This window comes from Orbicella faveolata, unplaced genomic scaffold, assembly GCF_042242905.1.
Source record: "Orbicella faveolata isolate gen_17 unplaced genomic scaffold, um_ofav_v1 contig_3, whole genome shotgun sequence".
Taxonomy (NCBI): Eukaryota; Metazoa; Cnidaria; class Anthozoa; order Scleractinia; family Merulinidae; genus Orbicella; species Orbicella faveolata.
The window spans coordinates 21,442,738-21,461,177 of record NW_028301558.1 but is presented as its reverse complement, the minus strand read 5'-3'; the positions used below and the strand labels follow the sequence as shown (position 1 = coordinate 21,461,177).

Genomic DNA, 18,440 nt, shown 5'->3' with positions numbered 1-18,440 from the left:
CCAAATATAGTCAATACACCTGTCATTTATTCTCCGACCTCCACATCTTAGCGGTAAGAACAGGAGCAGAAACACGAGCAGCTTCAGTAGTCACTAGATCATGAGTGGCAGCATAATAAAACATCTGACAGTTATGAACAATGAGTGGCAAATAAAGCCTTTAGTTTCCAAAATATGCCAACAATTATAATTCCTCAGCAGAACAATCGCCCATTACTTTCTGCTTCGAGTGATTATTTTTTCATTTTCAGTTTCGAGTCAGCAAAACGAAATCAAGCTACACGACCGTAAGGGGTGAAAATCATGTCAGAATCACTGTTGGATGATTTTGGATGATACAATCAGAACATCAACTTTTCTCTGGTGAAGCGCAAGACTTGTGCAACGCGCGAGTTGCGTGTACCTGATCACGCGATGTGTTTCTTTGGTCTCGCGCGGGTAGAGAGTCCATTTATGATCTACATGCAAAGGAATCTGCCGCAGCATAAGGCACCAACAGCTAAACATCAGTTTTCTTGAAATTATTACTAGTTATTGCATGCTGTCGACCTCTCCAAGGCTTTGGCGTGCAAACAACTCAGCATTTTTTCTAGTTTTTTTTTTTTTTTTTTTTTTTGAGCAACCATATCAAAGAAAATGAAATTAAAAGAAAGCGTCCCAGCAATAAGTACTCAGATGAAGAGCTTGTTACTCGCTCACGTAACCTGTAAGCATTTTCTGTGACTTTTCTTACCGATCAATTCCGATAAAACTATCGCAGTAATTCCATTACTCTTCCGTCACCATTACCCAGCTCGAATAGTGGGCCATAGTGTCGTTTGAAGGATTTAGGAGGTTTGAATAATGCCTTACTAATTCCACCAGTTCTTTAAGCTATAATTTCTTTTATTTGCAGTACGTGCTGTTTGATCTCAGCCAGACCTCGACTATTAAATACATTAAGCTAACTGCTAAAAACGGAACCAGAGTTAATTAATATGTAAAGTTATCAGTGAATTATACTTTTTTTTGTAGAAATTTACAATATGCATGGTAGATAGGGTTTTCTTTAACTTATAACTGTTATAACAAAAGCGGCATTCTTTTTCATCGGTCCAGTATTTCATGAACAGGAGCAAACTTTATTTCAAAGCGATTTTAAAGTGCAAGAAATATCGTTGAGATATATAGTCCAAACAATCACAACGCACGGGACAGCTTTATTTCAACAGCTGCCTTTTTGATCAAAGTTCTAACGACTAGGTAGTGACTCTGAAGTTTTTACTTCCTGGTTGAGAACAATAAAATATTTCTGCAACTGCAGATATTTCCTCTTGTAAGCCTCCTTTTCTTTCCACACTTTAAGTAATTTCCATTTTCCGTCTTCCACCTGCTTTTTCAATGACGTATTTCTGTTTATCAGATCTTCCTGCTCTCGCTGTTTTCGAAGTCGACAGCTCAGGGAGTATCCTCGATTTTTCAGATTTCGTCGTCGTTTCCTTATCCTTGCAGCTTCTTCTCGTGGAACGTTTCGGAGCAGTTTATTCAGCTCTTGAACCGGGAGGTTTGCTATTTCTTGGTCGGTTATTTCTTTCACGCCTCTGGTACTCGGTCCCTCGCCCCATGACCTCGAAGATGCATTGTCATCATCCTGATCAACCTCTGGGTTTGTTACACCATCGAACAGATCTTGTATGTCGCGTTCGACGTTGTCGTCGGCCATCTTGTTGTTGCTCGTCGACAAAATATATTCTTCGGGCCACACAGATTCAAGAAGAGTAGTTGTCGTTCTATTTGCCAGATATAAATCGAGCATATTATTGCAATCTTCATCCATATTGCAAACGTAAGACAAAAAACCTGCAGTACTTTTGCTAGTGGACTAAACGAAGCGATGACTCAATACTCTAGGAAGCAGGCGTTATATGATTCTCGCACCGTCTTCTCAAACCAATCAAACATCTTCTTGATAACAAATGATGTGGGGAATCCCCGATCTTAAAAGTTCCAAGAATTCACGTCGTTTCCAAGAATCGACATCGAACGGCTGCAATTAGAGCTGCGTAGCAATCACTAAAATTGGTCCCTTTCCTTTAAATAGTACGTTTATTTAAAGAAAAGCCCCTAGTTTTCTTTTTTTATCACATAGCGAACGTGTTCCAACGAATTTTGTTTTGATGCTACTGAAACTATCTCATCGAAAATTTTCCAGATAACCGGTGAGGAACTAATGTTTAAGTTGATCGACCGTTTCCATTGTGATAGCCACATTCCTCCTTAAACTGGCTCTTGTATTCTTGAAACATGTTTCTTTCCCTGGACGTGATGGACCAGAGGAGTGAAGAGGGCTTTATTTCAAGTCTTAAATAAACTCTTTATTCTTCGGCAGCTTTTCAGGCAGAGACGATAATTTCTGGGATTTCTCGCTTCTACGATTACATAAGTTTAAAGAAACGAGGACTTTTCGTCACTATTGATGAGTAATTTCAGGAATTCTATCGATTTATCGTGACTCTGATACTGCTCATGCAATCGGTGTAATTTTAGTACAAGAATGGAGGGACCTATTTGTAGCTGGTTATCGGTCGAGTGCTAGGGGGAGGGGTGGGGGCATGCTTTTTTGCTGCGCGCTCGTTGTTTATAGGATTTTAAGATTAACTCCACCACTTACTAAAACTGTATTCTAATGTATTTGAGGGATTGCCTTGGTTTAATTCAGCGTGGACTACTGAACATAGCAAGCTACTGCTTAATATGTACAATTATGCTTTGATAAAAAACCGACAACAATAAATATAGTTTTACTTGAAGACATGAAACTCATGTCCACCAACGGCCACCCAAACAGGAAAAGGTCTCTTCCAGTAGGCCAAAGTCTGAAATATATATAGTTGTTTACATAATCAAAGTGGCTGTCGAGTATGACAGATGTACTGTTAAAAGTTCAAAGTCTGCAAGCTAAACTTTGTGACGAAGTATAGTCAACAGAAACTTCTAACGACAATCAACCTCGCTCCCAGGGCCTTTTCACGATGTTAAATGACAAGGTAGTGACTCCAAAGATTCCATTCCTTGCTTGTGTTCAGTAAAATACTTCTGCAACTGCAAATAATTTCTTTTGTATACCTCCTTTTCCTTCCACACTTTAAGTAATTTCCATTTTCCATCTTCCAGCTTCTTCCTCAATGAGGTATTTTCGTTGATCAGATCTTCCTGCTCTCGCTGTTTTCGAAGCCGACAGCTCAGTGAATATCCCCGATTTTTCAGGTTTCGTCGTCGTTTTCTTATCCTTGCAGCTTCTTCCCATGGAACGTTCCGAAGAAGTTTGTTCAGCTCTTGAACCGGAAGGTTAGCTACTTCTTCGTCCGTGATCACGGCTTTGGCATCCGGAGTGCTTGGTCCTCCATCCCAGGACTCTACAGACCTATTGTCATCGTCCTGATCGCCTTCTAGGTTTGTTTCACCGTTGAACAGATCTTGGATGTCGTGGCCTTCGTCGACGGTGGCCATGTTTGCGGACAAATCGAATTCTTCGCTCCACGGAGAATCAAAAATAGCGATTGTCGCTTCACTGGCGAGAAACAAATCAGGCATGTTGCTGTAATCTTCCTCCATGTTATCAGGTGAAGGCCAAAATGTTTAAGTTTGTTAAAATGGGCACCACTTTTGCAGTAAACAAAATCTGTTCTTTAGCAACTTCTCACGAGTCTCTGTTCATATCAGTACCACATTTAAACCAATCAGCACTCGTTACGATAACGCATGACGTGGGGAATCCCCTGTTTTAAAGTTCCAAGAAGCCACCTGTTTTCCAAGAATTTAGGCCAAGTTGTGCGCATGATTTCACTCTTAAAATATATTCTCGTCCCCAGAGCCCGCGCGACGCTCTGGACCGGAACAGAAGAATCCTGGTTCTGTGTTTAATTTCAATAACAATTTCTCCAAGAGAACTTGATTTGTTCGTGCTAACCAAAAATTCGGAAATTTTGCTCCATGCCAATCGTATAAAGTCACATACACAACATTATATTTTTTTCCGGTTAAAACGTCAATACTGTTAAACATTCTTGCGAAAGAGTGGCAAAACAATGTTTTCATCGTGATTTTATATTATATTTTGATCACTTTACCATCAATTGTTTGCTTTTTTGAGGCAATAGATAAATTCGATCGAAATTTAAAGCTCTCTTTTCATTCAATCGCAGGTGGATCTGTACTGTAGTTTCAAATAGAACGATTAGGTCGATCGACTTGCACTTCGATGTAGCAAGATATGAAGATGTGAATTCGAACTGGAAATACAGCAATTTAACTTACCTCAAAATAATGGTAACCGTTTTGAAAATCTCCCATTTGAAATACCACCATTTGCAATGTTGAGTAGGAAACGAATGTCCGCACAAGGTTCTTTGGCGCGATGCCTTTCTATTTCTCCTTACTCCTGGCTTTCTCCATTTCCCCCTTGCTCCCTTCGTCCATTTCACCATTATTCTATAACTTTTCTCTTTCGCGCTTACCCCCTTCCCCTCTAAACTACTCCAAGATAGTCTTGTCTTAGCCCCCCTTCCTTTCTCTTATTCTGATTTCCTCCTCACCACCACTCCCCTAAAACACGGCAACTATATAGAGCAAGAAACGATAGGTCTCCTGTATATAGTAAATACACCCGTCGTTTACCCTCCGACCTCCACATCCCGGTGATGTGAACAGAAGCAGAAACACTAGTCACTTGATCATGAGTGGCTGCATACAAGGACACCTGACAGTTTTGAACAATGAGTGACTGATGAAGCCTTCAGTTTCTAAAATATGCCAACTATTATAATCCCTCAGCCGGAAAAATCGCCCACTACTTTCAGTTTCGAGTGATAATTTATTCATTTTCAGTTTCGATGTCAGCAAAACTAAAACAAGCTACATACCAGATATACGTTCATGAGACAAGTCTGAAACGACCGGAAATATTGTGCATCATCTGAAGCAGTATGGATGTTTTCTACCGTGTATTCGAGAAATTTGTAATCAGAAAATCACCCTTTCTCTGGTGAAGCGCAAGGCGTGTGCAACACGCGAGTTGCGTGTACCTGATCACGCGAGAGTTTTCTTTGGTCTCGCGCGGGTAGAGAGTCCATACATGATCTGCATGAAGAGAAATCCGCTGCAATCTTAAAGGCACTATAAGAGCTGAACATCAGTTTTCTTGAAATTCTTCCAAGCTAATGCATTATATACTGTCCTCGCCAAGGTTTGCGCCTGCAAATAAGGCAGAGTTTTTTCAAGTTTCATTTTGAGCAAGCATATCAAAGAAATCAAATTCACAGAGAGCGTCATGGCAATCAGGCGTTAAATGACGAGCTTGTTACCCGCTCAGTTGATCTGTAAGCATTTTCTGTAACTTTTCAGTATTTCCAGTAATCTTCTGTTACCATTTCCCCGGTGAAATTCTGGGTCATGGTGTCGTTTGTAGGGTTTAGGATGTTTGAATAATGCCTTGCTAATTGCACTAGTTCTTAAAGCTATAATCTCTTTTATTGCGAATGCGTACTGTTTCATTTCAGCCTGTCCTCGATTATTAAAGTACATGAAGCTAACTGGTAAAACTGGAATTAAGGTACATATGCACAATTATTGGTGAATTTTACCGTTGCAGAAATTTACAATATGAAAGATAGTGTTTTCTTCACTTATATCACGGGCATTCGTTTTCATCGTACCAGAGGTCAAAGGTTACTTTCCCTGAACAGGAGCACAGTTTATTTCCAAGCAATTAAGTCCAAAACATATCGTCCACAACGCACGGAACAACTTAAGTTCAAAAGCTGCCTTGTTGATCAAAGTGCTAACGACTAGGTAGTGACTATGGCGTTTCCACTCCCCGATTGGGCGCAACAAAACATTTCTGCAACTGCAGATATTTTCTCTTGTAAGCCTCCTTTTCCTTACACGTTTTAAGTAATTTCCATTTTCCATCTTCCACCTGCTTTTTCAATGAGGTATTTTCGTTGATCAGATCTTCCTGCTCTCGCTGTTTTCGAAGGCGACAGCTCAGGGAGTAACCTCGATTTTTCAAGTTTCGTCGTCGTTTTCTTATCCTTGTAGCTTCTTCCCACGGAACGTTCCGAAGAAGTTTATTTAGCTCTTGAATCGGGAGGTTTGCTATTTCTTGGTCGGTTATTTCTTTCACATTCCTGGTACTCGGTCCTTCACCCCATGACCTCAAAGATGCATTGTCATCTTTCGGGTTTGTCATACCATCGAGCAAATCTTGAATGTCGCGTTCATCGTTGTCGTCGGCCATCTTGTTGTTCGCGGGCAAAATACACTCTTCGGGCCACACAGAGTCAAAAAGAGTAGTTGTCGTTTTACTTGCGAGAAAAAAATCGAGCATATTATTGCAATCTACATCCATTTTATAAACTTAGGAAAATTTATTCAAAAACTGCAGTACTTTTGTCAGAAACACCAAACGAAGGGATGAATCAATACTAGGAAATATAATTATGTGTTTATCATGGCTTCTTTCCGGCTCAAACCAATCAAATACCTTCTGATAACGTATTCTGTGGGGAATCCCCGACCTCAAAAGTTTCAAGTATTCATGTTTCTAAGAATCGAACGGCTGCCATTAGGGCTGCATGGCAATCACTTAAATTGTCCCGGTTGGGTCCTTTAATTTAAATAGTTTATTTAAAGAAAGCCCCTGCTTTTCTCTATATTGATCACATGTCAAACGTGTTCCACCAATTTTGTTCCGATGCTTTAAAACATCATTATAGAACATTTTCCGAGGTCATCGGTGATTGACTAATGTTTGCCTGCACCGACCGTTTCTATGGTGATAGCCAAATTAAGCATTAAAAGCTCTCTTATTCTTGAAGCATGTTTAATTTCCAGGATGTCAATGGACGTCCTGGAGTGAAAAGAGCTTTGTATCAAGTTTTGACTACAATATTCCAAAACTACATAATACAAACTTGAGCTACCTCCAAACAACTGTTAGATGTACATGAATTGTCTGGATTGCTACCACTTACCATACTATTAATAAATCCCCCTCTTAGAGGGAACAATTCTAAACCAACACATTAAATGACACTGACTTTTTTCGGCTCCTCCCCCCCCCCCCCCCCCCCCCCACCACCAATCTCCGGGGATACGAAGTAGCTTGGTTTATTATTCTTGTAAAACCTTAGAGATTGCTTCTTGTTTATCGACGCGAAGGAAGAAGGAAGAAGGAAGAAGGAAGAACAATTTTCGTGGGAATGTTTGAAGATGGGTGACAGGGGAAATCACTCAGCTAACCTATGACAGAAAAGGACTGAGACAGAGACAAATGTGAGGCTGCTATTTAATTCATCGCTTCAGTATGATACCACCAGCAACAGTCGAGGATTCGGGTGTGGGAGTGACTGCATGTCAAACGGCTTGCTTCTTAGTAAAGTTTACGGTTCGGCAGGTTTTTAGGCAGATACGATAATTTCCGGGATTTTTCCCTTTAGGATTACACATGTCAAAATAAACGAGAACTTCTCAACGCGGGAAAACAACACGACTAGTGTTTCCACTGGCCCGATAAACTCAGTCAGCTGTAAAACATTGTTGCTTACGTGTTTGCACATTTCCCGTATGCTTATGGAGTGTGTTGTTAGGCCTAAATGTGTCTAAACGGATAGAAAGTCAAAATTGGCCAAGTGGAATTCTCTATGCGGTTAATTTCGATAGCTTGGAAACTTACATGCATTCTAGGCCTAGAAAAAAACAAAGAGTGGGGAGTCCCTGACCGTAACTGTGTTGTAGACCGTCTTTTGTTTTGTGCTCGTACACTATGCATTACATACTCATACACCATGCACTATTGCACTAGCGAAAGTAAAAATAATATATATACATATGTATACTTTGTTTTTGTTTTGTACACGCCCCCCCCCCCCCCCAAAAAAAACGCCAACGATAAACATAAACAAAGAACTTTGTCAGGTTTCATAATAATTCCAACCTATTTATTACTCTGCTGGAATGCGAACGAGAAAATTCGACTTTCCGGAACAAATTAAAACTTTTTTGTTCGTTGTTTCCAGAGAAAAACTGAATTTCCTTGTTTCGTTTTTGCCACGTAAGGATTTTCCGGTCTCGGCACATCGAAAATACGAAAAGTGAAAGTACCTATGCTTTCCCTCTACACGAAACGGTCACGTGACGACGTACTCATTTTTTTGACACTGTTTACGACAAGTAAATATTTTCAGTTTGGGGAATTTTGCACCACCAAATTCTCCAAACTTACTTTAAAAGTAATTTATTACAGTTTGTAAAGATAATTTACGTTTCAGCGAGTCACGCACCTGGCCACTTTCTGGCAAGCCAACAAAACGGCAGCGGCTCTTGCCTAAAGATAAAAGACTGTGTATTTAAAAGATCAGGTGTACTGCTGCGGGTCAATGCCGCATATATTTTTATTTAGTGAGGCTAGTTTGGAGATGTCTCGTTCAATATTTACTGCTTGGCTACGACAAAGCTTGAGACTACAGGCCAAACCATGATTAATCCGCTGATCAATTTCAATTTCAAAACAGCACTGCGTGACAGACATATCACATGATTTGGTTCAACAACTTGTGATAATATTTATCACAACAGATATGACAGTATTTTGTCGATGGGAGGAAGCACTGTTTCTTCATACATGTAGAAACAGCCTCGTCGAAATGTGTATAATTAAAGGCTCCTTCTGATGAATATAATCTTGTGTGCTTCCAAAATGGTTCGCAAAGCAAGGCCGTAGCCAGACTAAAATTCGTACCTAGGCAATATCAGAAAAAAAAAAACACACAAACACACACACACACCCACACTTCTTTTATATGGATGTAGTTGTTTTTTAATGCATAGCTCCTTATGGTAAGGGCCTCGGTTCGCCTGTAACTACAATGTAGCTACTGCCCTGCAAAGAATACATATTGTGTTGCCAGAGTTTACTATATTCAGTACCAAGACTATGATAATAGTCTCTTATTCAGTACGGAGTAATACGGTGACTAACTAGCCCTTTTTAAATCCTACATTATCGATACTTTTCTTATAAACAAGTGCATGTTTGCCTGCTAACTTAAACTGTAGATGCCATAGCTCATAATTCGTTGTCAGTCTTGTCATTTGTGACTTCGACATTTATATGTAAATCTTGGAGCGGATGAACAAAAACTGACGCGACTTTGTGTATTTGGGTACTGAACATCACGCTCGACTTCAGACTGATCGCGGCTGTCACGCTCGATTACCAACCACTATTAGATGATAAAAATCAAAACCAAAGTTCAGTGATCATGGTTTTAAAAAAGTTACTTCAATTGCACGAAAATCCGATTTTCGTGTATCTGGCATTTTCGTATATGCTTTACTTCACTGAGTGGCACTCATGAATATTAATTCGACGAAATGAGATCGAGTTCCACGAAAACCTCGTGTGAGTCGCTGTAAGGAGTGGCGTGCCTCCACCTTTTAGTGCCACTGACACTCTACCGAAGACAGTGCACACTCTCTTTGAGGTCATTATAAGAACTATTCCACCGTGATTCCTTCCGGAAGACATTAGTGAAGCCTGTGAAAATCGCTTCGCAGGCTTTCTATCGCCTTTTAAGGATTTACGAACGAGGCACACTCACTATTAAAGTTAAAATCGGGTCGGTACAAAACGTGGACCCCTCAATCTGGACTTCCTACTGGACCCCCTTTTGGACACCATCTGGACCCCTTCTGGACCCCCATCTGGACTCCCATCTGGACCCCCATCTGGACCCCCATCTGGACCCCTTCTGGACCCCTTCTGGACCACCATCTGGACCCCATCTGGACCCCTTCTGGACCCCCATTTGGACCCCCATCTGGACCCCTATCTGGTCCCCCTATTTTTTCTTCCCGAAAACACGGGCTCCTGATTTAAATAATTCAACTTAGAACATAACACGATGAAGTATATTTAATCCGGGAGCAAAATGTGAAGAAACAATGAATTCACGTAGCGTTGTGAATAATATGATGGCTGTAGCCGGAGTTAACAGAGTTTATTTTTTAGAAACCTGGTTAAAGTTCCCAAAGAACTTAACTCGGTTAAAGCTTGGTTATGACGAAGCAACGGGGTTATATTTAATGAGGGGCTACATTGAATTTGGTTATGAAGTGTGTGAACTCAATTATTGACGTCATGACATGGATAAACCAACAAAACGACAGACGTTGAGAACTATGGTCTCTTATTTTTTTGATTCTTTTTCTTTGTTTTTGTGTCCTTCAGTTTCTTTACATTTACGGCTAAGGCCGTCTGTCTTCCTTCTCATGCGTACTATACACGAATTTCCAAGGCAGTTGTTCTTTGAAACACGATGTTGATTTTCTGTAGACTTCAGAGTGTTTTCCATCGCCGTCCAATGAATCGTCCTCGAATTTGACTGTATCTGGAAAATCAGCGATGGTTTGAGAAATCACCAGGAATCTTACCATGCATGACTTTAATACCGTGGCTTTTATAGAGAGCACCTCGGAATAAACATCGAGTCCTTTCTGGCTAAGAACTTTGCATATTCTTTCATTTATGACAAAAAGAAACACTCTCTTCTGATCGTCTTTATCGATAGAGAAGCGTGGATTATGACATCTAGGAATTGGGACACGCTCTCGGTCTACAGCTGTTACGTTTGCCGAAAATGCACTTTACTTAACATTGTTTACGAATTCATTCATTCATCTGCGTTTCTTGCCATTTTAACGAACTGCCCCTTCCCTTTGACGTACTCTTGTGTTCTTTGCGGAAGTCGATTAAAATTTCTCCTTATAAGGTAAATGAGCGCTTCTTGTTCAGGCCATGGTTCAGGTGTGAAGGTTCCTTGCAAACTTGACTGATATGGTATAGCCGACACATATTAGGAAAAAACTAGAAATCCGTTCTGGTAATACAACCGTTTCAAACTGTTGTTGCCACTTGCCATGGCCAGTAGAAGATAATGCACTTGTTTGTGCCACAGTAAGCAACATCTCACATACAGACGATGATGACTGACACATTTCACGAAAAAGCCAATGCACGGCACTGATAAGAGACCACTACCCTGGGTTAGACCACGCAGAAAGGTAGTTAAAAATTAATCTCAGTCGGTTAAAAAATCTATTGTTCTTTAATTGATTTCCATGGTAACCGTTAACCCGGTTTAAGTTCAATGAAGGGCCGAAAATAGCGGCCACTCACGATCTTTCGGTAACCCGGTTAATCGTAATTGCTTAATTAGAAATAACCCAGTTACCTCTCATAGTGCAACCGCAGCCATTATATTATTCTAGACACAATGCTACGTGAAATCATTAATTTCTTCACATTTTGCTCACTGATTAAATAGACTTCATCCTGTTATGTTCTAAGTTAAATCATTTAAATCAGGAGCCCGTATTTTCTGGAAGAAAAAATAGGGGGTCCAGATAGGGGTCCAGATGGGGGTCCAGATGGGGGTCCAAATGGGGGTGCAAATGGGGGTACAGAAGGGGCTCCAGAAGGGGGGCCAGAAAGGGTCCAGGAGGGGTCCAGAAGGGGTCCAAAAGGGGGTCCAATAGGGGGTCCACGATTTGTTAAAATCTGCAGTGCATGTCATCTTCCATCACAAAAGTCCTAACTGCCGTTTACATCGACGAGATTTTTTGCTAAGTACTACCACATTCTAGGTTATGTCAGTGTTAAAACACCACAAATCTACTGGATCGATGAACAACACAATACTCAATGAAACGGATATAGTCGTGAGTGACCATGACATAATGCAATGTGCATTCGCAAAGTCCCAAAACACACCCACACAATTTTCCAACATTCTAACGACACGTTTATATTTATTTTTCCAGATTGTAATTTCAATACACATATTTCTATTTCTTTGGCGTGATATTTTGTACAATTTCGCTCATAGATTTAAAGTAATAACAATTAATTTAAATAACTTAGACAGTCGAGTTGCCCTTCTTATAAACTCACTTTGACAGAGACAAAACCTATAAATAACATTTTCGTGAAAACCATCGATTACATGAATGCAGAAAAACATCGATTATTATGTCGCAGTACTTCATGTAACTGACTCAGGGAAATTGGGAACACTCTCCTGGCGCTGTAGAAAATATTTTACAGAAAAATAATTCCACGACTGGCTAAGATGGACTGTGCCGATCGATACAGATTTATACAGAAATCTGGATTGACAAATTGAAAACATTTCTTACACATGTCTCTGTCCTTGACTATTGTAAACTACACAGCGAGTTTCGGCTGGCGTAAACAACTTAATTATGTGAAGAATATATGCAAGTTGTACATACATATACAAGGCGACCATGATCAAGGTATTTACCTCCCTCGGTCATGAAATACAAGACTCAAATGTGTATAATTGTAGTGTAAAAGGGCAAATCGTTTTCAATTACCTGAACAGTGAAATTATAAATGAACAGTCATTCTGGCCTCTGAGTAACATTTGAATTCACTGCCACTTTGCTAGCTGGAGCTTGGCCATTCATGCTCAGTCTTTCAGCCTGCATCAACCCAAATCAACTGAGTGAAGTTTAACATTCACAGTTTCAAATATTGTTTCCTCAGGATGATGCTGTTTGCGTGTACGCACTAAAAATCTTGTTTAGTTGTTCAAATTTCGTCTTGTACATGTCTCTGTCCTTGACTGCAGTGCAAAGGCTTTCTTTTGCCTCACGCAGTTGTGCTTTCAAGCGTTGGTTTTGTATTTCGAGGCTTTCCTTTAATGCTGTTCGCCTCTGTCGACAACTCGTGGCATAGCCTCGGTTTTTCAAACTCCTTCTTCGCTTTCTGATCTTGTGAGCCTCAGCTTTCGGTAGTTTTTTCAGCCGTCGGTTGAGATCTCGTATTGACAACTTCATTAGATCATCGTCAGTTAAAAGTTCGCTGTAGTCTTGAAAATTCTGCGGACTTGAAGGCTCGCTGTTAATGGTGGACGCAGAGTCGAACCCGTCTAGATTCAGTCTCGTTTGCAAAAATAAATTCTCCATATCATCGCTGACAAGGTCTCCCAAACTATGGCTCTGCGACCAGTTGGAACTGCAAACGTTGCTGGTAAAATCCCTTTCCAAAATTTCGTCCATGGGCGAAATATCAGGGAAGAGTTCTTCGTAATCCATCTTGGCTAACTGGCAACTCAACCCGAAATGAAACACATGACTGTACAAGATCGCTTCGACTTTGGTTATAATTCGGCTCGACGTTGGGGGTCACTAACCTTCATCCAATCAGATTCCAGCATTTTGACAGGTCTCAGCCTCGCATACTTCGGAAACGGGGAATCCCCTAAATAGTTTGCTTTTCAGCAAACTTGTGATTTTTGTGAAGCACGTAGCAACTAGAGCAGGGGTAAAATCAATTTTAGAAACATTAAATCGTGAATCCTGTTTTATTTTGTGATGAAAAATGTTGAACAATAAATCCCTTGATTGAAAACAAAAAGAAATATTTTATCGGAGGCTTCGTGATTGCGTCATATAGCTCATTACATTATAAGACTCCTATTGTTCAAGCACAAAAATATAACTCGCACGATATAATTTCTAACCTGAACCTAAACTAACAATCACCTGATTTTACCATTCAAGTAGTTTCCTACAGAACGGGTGAATCGCGCCAAATATATAGCAAGAAACTATATATAGCAAGAAACGATAATCTATTGTAGGTCTCCTGTGTATAGTAAATTAAATACACCTGTCGTTTATTCTCTGACCTCCACATCCCAGTGGTGTGAACAGAAGCAGAAACACGAGTCACTTGATCATGAGTGGCAGCATACAAGGACACCTGACAGTTTTGAATAATGAGTGAGAAATGAAGTCTTCAGTTTCCAAAATATGCCAACAATTATAATCCCTCAGCCGGAAAAATCGCCCACTACTTTCAGTTTCGAGTGATAATTTATTCATTTTCAGTATCGATGCCAGCAAACTAAAAGTTTAACAAGCTACATACCAGACATACATTCATGAGACAAGTCTGAAAAGACCGGAAATCTTGAGCATCATCTGAAGCAGTATGGATATTTTCTATCGTGTACCCGAGAAATTTACAATCAGAAAATCAGACTTTTTCTCTGGTGAAGCGCGTTGCGTGTACTGATCACGCGAGAGTTTTCTTTGTTCTCGCGTGGGTAGAAAGTCCATTCATGATCTGCATGAAGAGAAATCTGCTGCAATATAAAAGCTGAACATCAGTTTTCTTCAAATTCTTTCAAGCTAATGCAAACTGTCAACCTCGCCAAGGCTTGCACCCGCAAATAAGTCAGCGCTTTTTCAAGTTTCTTTTTGTGCAAGCATATCAAAGAAAATCAAATTCAAAGAAAGCGTCGCTAGCAATAAGTACACTCAGATGAAGAGCTTTTTACTCGCTCAGTTGACCTGTAAGCATTTATCTGTGACTTTTCTAACCGATCAATTTGGATAAAACTATCGCAGTAATTCCAGTAATCTTCTATAAGCTAAAAACTGGATTTGTCGGGGAGGGGGGGGGGGGGGGGTTGGGATTTCGAAAAATGCCTTACTAATTCCGCCAGTTCTTAAAGTTATAATCGCTGTTATCGACAGTACAGTACTATTTCACTTCAGCTTGACCTCGACTAGGAATGGAATTAAAGTTAATATATACAATAATTAACTGATTTATTCTTTTGTACAAATTTACAATATGCATGGTAGATAGGGTTTTCTTTAACTTTTAACTGTTATAACACAGGCGGAATTCTTTTTCATCAGTCCAGTATTTCATGGTTACTTTGCCTGCACAGAAACAAAGTTTCTTTCAAAGCGATTTTAAAGTGCAAGAAATATCGTTGACATAGTCCAGACATTTACAACGCACGGGACAGCTTAAGTTCAAAAGCTGCCTTGTTGATCAAAGTTCTAACGACAAGGTAGTGACTATGAAGTTTCCACTTGCAGATTGCGTACAGTAAAACATTTCTGCAATTGCAGATATTTTCTCTTGTAAGCCTCCTTTTCTTTCCACACGTTAAGTAGCTTCCATTTTCCGTCTTCCAGCTTCTTCTTCAATGAAGTATTTTCGTTGATCAGATCTTCCTGCTGTCGCTGTTTTCGAAGCCGACAGCTCAGGGAGTATCCCCGATTTTTCAGGTTTCGTCGTCGTTTTCTTATCCTTGCTGTTTCTTCCCTTGGAACGTTCCGGAGCAGTTTATTCAGCTCTTGAACCGGAAGGTTTGCAATATCTCGGTCGGTTATTTCTTTCACATCTCTGGTAGTCAGTCCCTCGCCCCATGAACTCGAAGATGTATTTTCATCTTTCGGGTTCGCTACACCATCGAACAGATCTTGTATGTCGCGTTCATCGTCGTTGTCGGCCATCTTGTTGTTGTTCGCGGACAAAATATACTCTTCGGGCCACACAGAGTCAAAAAGAGTAGTTGTCGTTTCACTGTCGCGATACAAATCGAGCATATTATTGAAGTCTTCATCCATATCATAAACTTAAGAAAATTAATTCAAAAACTGCAGTACTTTTGCTAGAAACACCAAACGAAGGGATGATTCAATACTAGGAAACAGCCGTCATATGTTTATCACAGCTTCTTTGTCAAACCAATTAAACTCCCTCTTGATAACGCGTATTCTGTGGGGAATCCCCGAACTTTAAAGTTCTGAGTGTTCATGTTTCGGTCCAAGAATCGAACGGCTTGCATTAGGGCTGCGTGCAATCACTTAAATTGTCCTGGTTGGTTCCTTTAATTTGAATAGTTTATTTAATGAAAGCCCTTACTTTTCTCTATATTGATCACATATCAAACGTGTTCCACCGAATTTTGTTCTGATGCTTTAAAACATCATTATAGAACATTTTCCGAGGTCATCGGTGATTGACTAATGTTTGCCTCCGCCGACCGTTTCTATGGTGATAGCCAAATTAAGCATTAAAAGCTCTCTTATTCTTGAAGCATGTTTAATTTCCAGGATGTCAATGGACGTCCTGGAGTGAAAAGAACTTTGTATCAAGTTTTGACTACACTTTTCCAAAGAAGCAATATTCCAAAACTACATAATACAAACTTGAGCTACCTCCAAACAACTGTTAGATGTACATGAATTGTCTGGATTGCTACCACTTACCATACTATTAATAAATCCCCCTCTTAGAGGTAACAATTCTAAACCAACACATTAAATGACACTGACTTTTTTCGGCTTCTCCTCCCCCGCCCCTACTTTTCTCTATATCGATCACATATCGAACGTGTTTCAACGACTTTTGTTCTGATGCTTTCAAACGTCATTATAGAACATTTTCCGAGATCACCGGTGAGTGACTAATGTTTACCTTCACCGACCGTTTCTATGGTGACAGCCAAATTCAGCATTAAAAGCTCTCTTATTCTTGAAACATTTTCTTTTCCAGAACGTCAATGGACGAGAAGGGTGAAAAGAGCTTTGCATCAAGTCTTGAATAGACTCTTCCAAAGAAGCAATGCTGCAGAACTACATAATATAAACTTGAGTTACCTCCAAACAATTGTTAGATGTACATGCATTGTCTCGGATTGCTACCACTTCCCATACTATTAATAATAATAATTGTTATTATTATTATTAATAATGGGTGTTTATTGCATAATATGTTTATTTATTTCTATTTAATCTATTTTTTTGCTTTGTTATTTTCTATGTGGACTGAAAAGCCCTGTCAGGGAGTTACAAATAAAGTATGTAATTCTATATTTTTTATATATATTAGTCAGGCGGGTTAGGTAACCTATCATTATCAGAGAGGGAGGTTGATTATGCAAGTGTCATCAGAAATTTTGCCGCATATAAATAAGAGTACATGCTTAATTGTTTGCCCAAAAATGTGAGCACCCGTAAGTAAACCTGGCCTAATATTTGGTTCTGAATTGAACTGAGCCTCTTTAATGGAATTAACAAGCTATAATCAGTAACTGTTCGGGTACATTGGAGCACGAGTAGGTTCTGTGTCAAATTATGATGGTCCGTCTTTTGTTGTTGTTGTCTTTTTCTTTTCCTAATATCTTAGTTTCCAGTAACGGGTGGCTCTTTGCAAAAACCTTGATTGTTTCTTAGTGATTCAACTAATTATTAGGCTTAAAAATGTCTCTAAGAGGTTCAAAGATACTGTTTCGCGGGCGTGCGTTGAAATCCCCCCTCCCCCCCCCCCCCTTTAGAGGTAATAATTCTAAAACAACACATTAACCAACACTGACTTTTTTCGACCTCCCCCCCCTCCCCCCACCCCACCCCCTCGTCTCTGCGGGGATACAAAGTAGCTTGGCTTATTATTTTTAAAAAATCTTAGGGACTGTTCTTGTTTATCGACGAGAAGGCAGAAGGAAGAGCGATTTTCCTGGTAATATTTGGAGATGGGACAGGGGAAATCACTCAGCTAATTAACCTAAGACAGGAAATGATTGAGAAAAATTTGAGGCTACTTATTTCATTACGTCAGTATGATACGGGTGTGGGAGTGAGTGTCAAACGCGGGTTGCTTTTTCGGTAAAGTTTACGGTTCGGGAGCTTTTCAGACAGACACGATAATTTCCGGGATTTTTCCCTTTAGGATTACATACGTCTTTAGGATAGGATTACATACATACGAAAATAAACGAGAACTTTTCAACGAGGAAAAACATACTGACTAATGCGTTTACTGGCCCGATAAATTTAGTCAGCTTTAAAATGCCAAGGCAAAAAAAAACAACAACAACAACAACAACAACGACAAAAACATAAACAAAGAACTTCGTCGGGCTTAATAACAATCCCCCTCTATTTAGATACGAACGAGAAACTTCGACTGTCCGGAACAAATTAAATCAGTTAAATTAAAAACGTTTTGTACGTTGTTTTCCAGAGAAAAACTGAATTTCTTTGTTACGTTTTTGCCTACATAAGGATTTTCCGGTCTTGGCACATCGGAAATACGAAAAGGGAAAGCTCTCTGCACGAAACGGTCACGTGACGACGTACTCGCTTTTTCGGCACGGTTTATGACAAGTGAATATTGTCAGTTTGGAGAATTTTGTACGACCAAATTCTCCAAACTGACTTTAAAGGTAATTCATGACAGTTGGTAAAGAAAATTTACATTTCAGCAGGTCACGCATCTGGCCACTTTCTTGCAAGCCAACAAAACGGCAGCGGGTCTATGCCGCATATATTTTTATTTAGTGAGGCTAGTTTCGAGATGTCTCGTTCAATATTAACTGCTTGACTACGACAAAGCTTGAGACTACGGGCCAAGCCATGATTAATCGGCTGATTGATTTCAATTTCAAAACAGCACTGCGTGACAGACATATCACATGATTTGATTCAACAACTTGTGATAATATTTATCACAACAGATATAACAGTATTTTGTCAATGGGAGGAAGCACTGTTTCTTCATGCATGTA

The 18,440-nt window shown here is 39.9% G+C and overlaps 5 protein-coding genes across 5 annotated transcripts; all 5 read right to left on the bottom strand.

Annotated features, from left to right (window-relative positions):
- Window positions 1-620: 620 nt before the first annotated feature.
- Window positions 621-2,531, bottom strand: LOC110054833 (transcription factor MafA-like). Its single transcript, XM_020761193.2, has one exon. It carries the CDS (start codon window positions 1,814-1,816, stop codon window positions 1,232-1,234), a length of 585 nt encoding a protein of 194 aa, XP_020616852.2. The 5' UTR covers window positions 1,817-2,531; the 3' UTR covers window positions 621-1,231.
- Window positions 2,532-2,650: 119 nt separating this feature from the next.
- On the bottom strand, window positions 2,651-3,706 carry LOC110054832 (uncharacterized). Its single transcript, XM_020761192.2, has one exon. It carries the CDS (start codon window positions 3,592-3,594, stop codon window positions 3,007-3,009), a length of 588 nt encoding a protein of 195 aa, XP_020616851.2. The 5' UTR covers window positions 3,595-3,706; the 3' UTR covers window positions 2,651-3,006.
- Window positions 3,707-5,486: 1,780 nt separating this feature from the next.
- Window positions 5,487-6,477, bottom strand: LOC149106850 (transcription factor MafK-like). Its single transcript, XM_089298146.1, has one exon. The coding sequence runs from the start codon at window positions 6,386-6,388 to the stop codon at window positions 5,837-5,839; it is 552 nt and encodes a 183-aa protein (XP_089154272.1). The 5' UTR covers window positions 6,389-6,477; the 3' UTR covers window positions 5,487-5,836.
- A 5,343-nt stretch (window positions 6,478-11,820) lies between these two features.
- LOC110054902 (transcription factor MafK-like) lies at window positions 11,821-13,343 on the bottom strand. Its single transcript, XM_089298583.1, has one exon. The coding sequence runs from the start codon at window positions 13,159-13,161 to the stop codon at window positions 12,607-12,609; it is 555 nt and encodes a 184-aa protein (XP_089154709.1). The 5' UTR covers window positions 13,162-13,343; the 3' UTR covers window positions 11,821-12,606.
- Window positions 13,344-14,668: 1,325 nt separating this feature from the next.
- On the bottom strand, window positions 14,669-15,709 carry LOC110054876 (transcription factor MafK-like). The gene has a single exon (XM_020761247.2). The coding sequence runs from the start codon at window positions 15,496-15,498 to the stop codon at window positions 14,944-14,946; it is 555 nt and encodes a 184-aa protein (XP_020616906.2). The 5' UTR covers window positions 15,499-15,709; the 3' UTR covers window positions 14,669-14,943.
- Window positions 15,710-18,440: the final 2,731 nt, after the last annotated feature.

Coding starts and splice junctions, on each gene's coding strand:
- LOC149106850 (XM_089298146.1), bottom strand. CDS start 6,388: ATGGATGTAGATTGCAATAATATGCTCGATTTTTTTCTCGCAAGTAAA.
- LOC110054833 (XM_020761193.2), bottom strand. CDS start 1,816: ATGGATGAAGATTGCAATAATATGCTCGATTTATATCTGGCAAATAGA.
- LOC110054902 (XM_089298583.1), bottom strand. CDS start 13,161: ATGGATTACGAAGAACTCTTCCCTGATATTTCGCCCATGGACGAAATT.
- LOC110054832 (XM_020761192.2), bottom strand. CDS start 3,594: ATGGAGGAAGATTACAGCAACATGCCTGATTTGTTTCTCGCCAGTGAA.
- LOC110054876 (XM_020761247.2), bottom strand. CDS start 15,498: ATGGATGAAGACTTCAATAATATGCTCGATTTGTATCGCGACAGTGAA.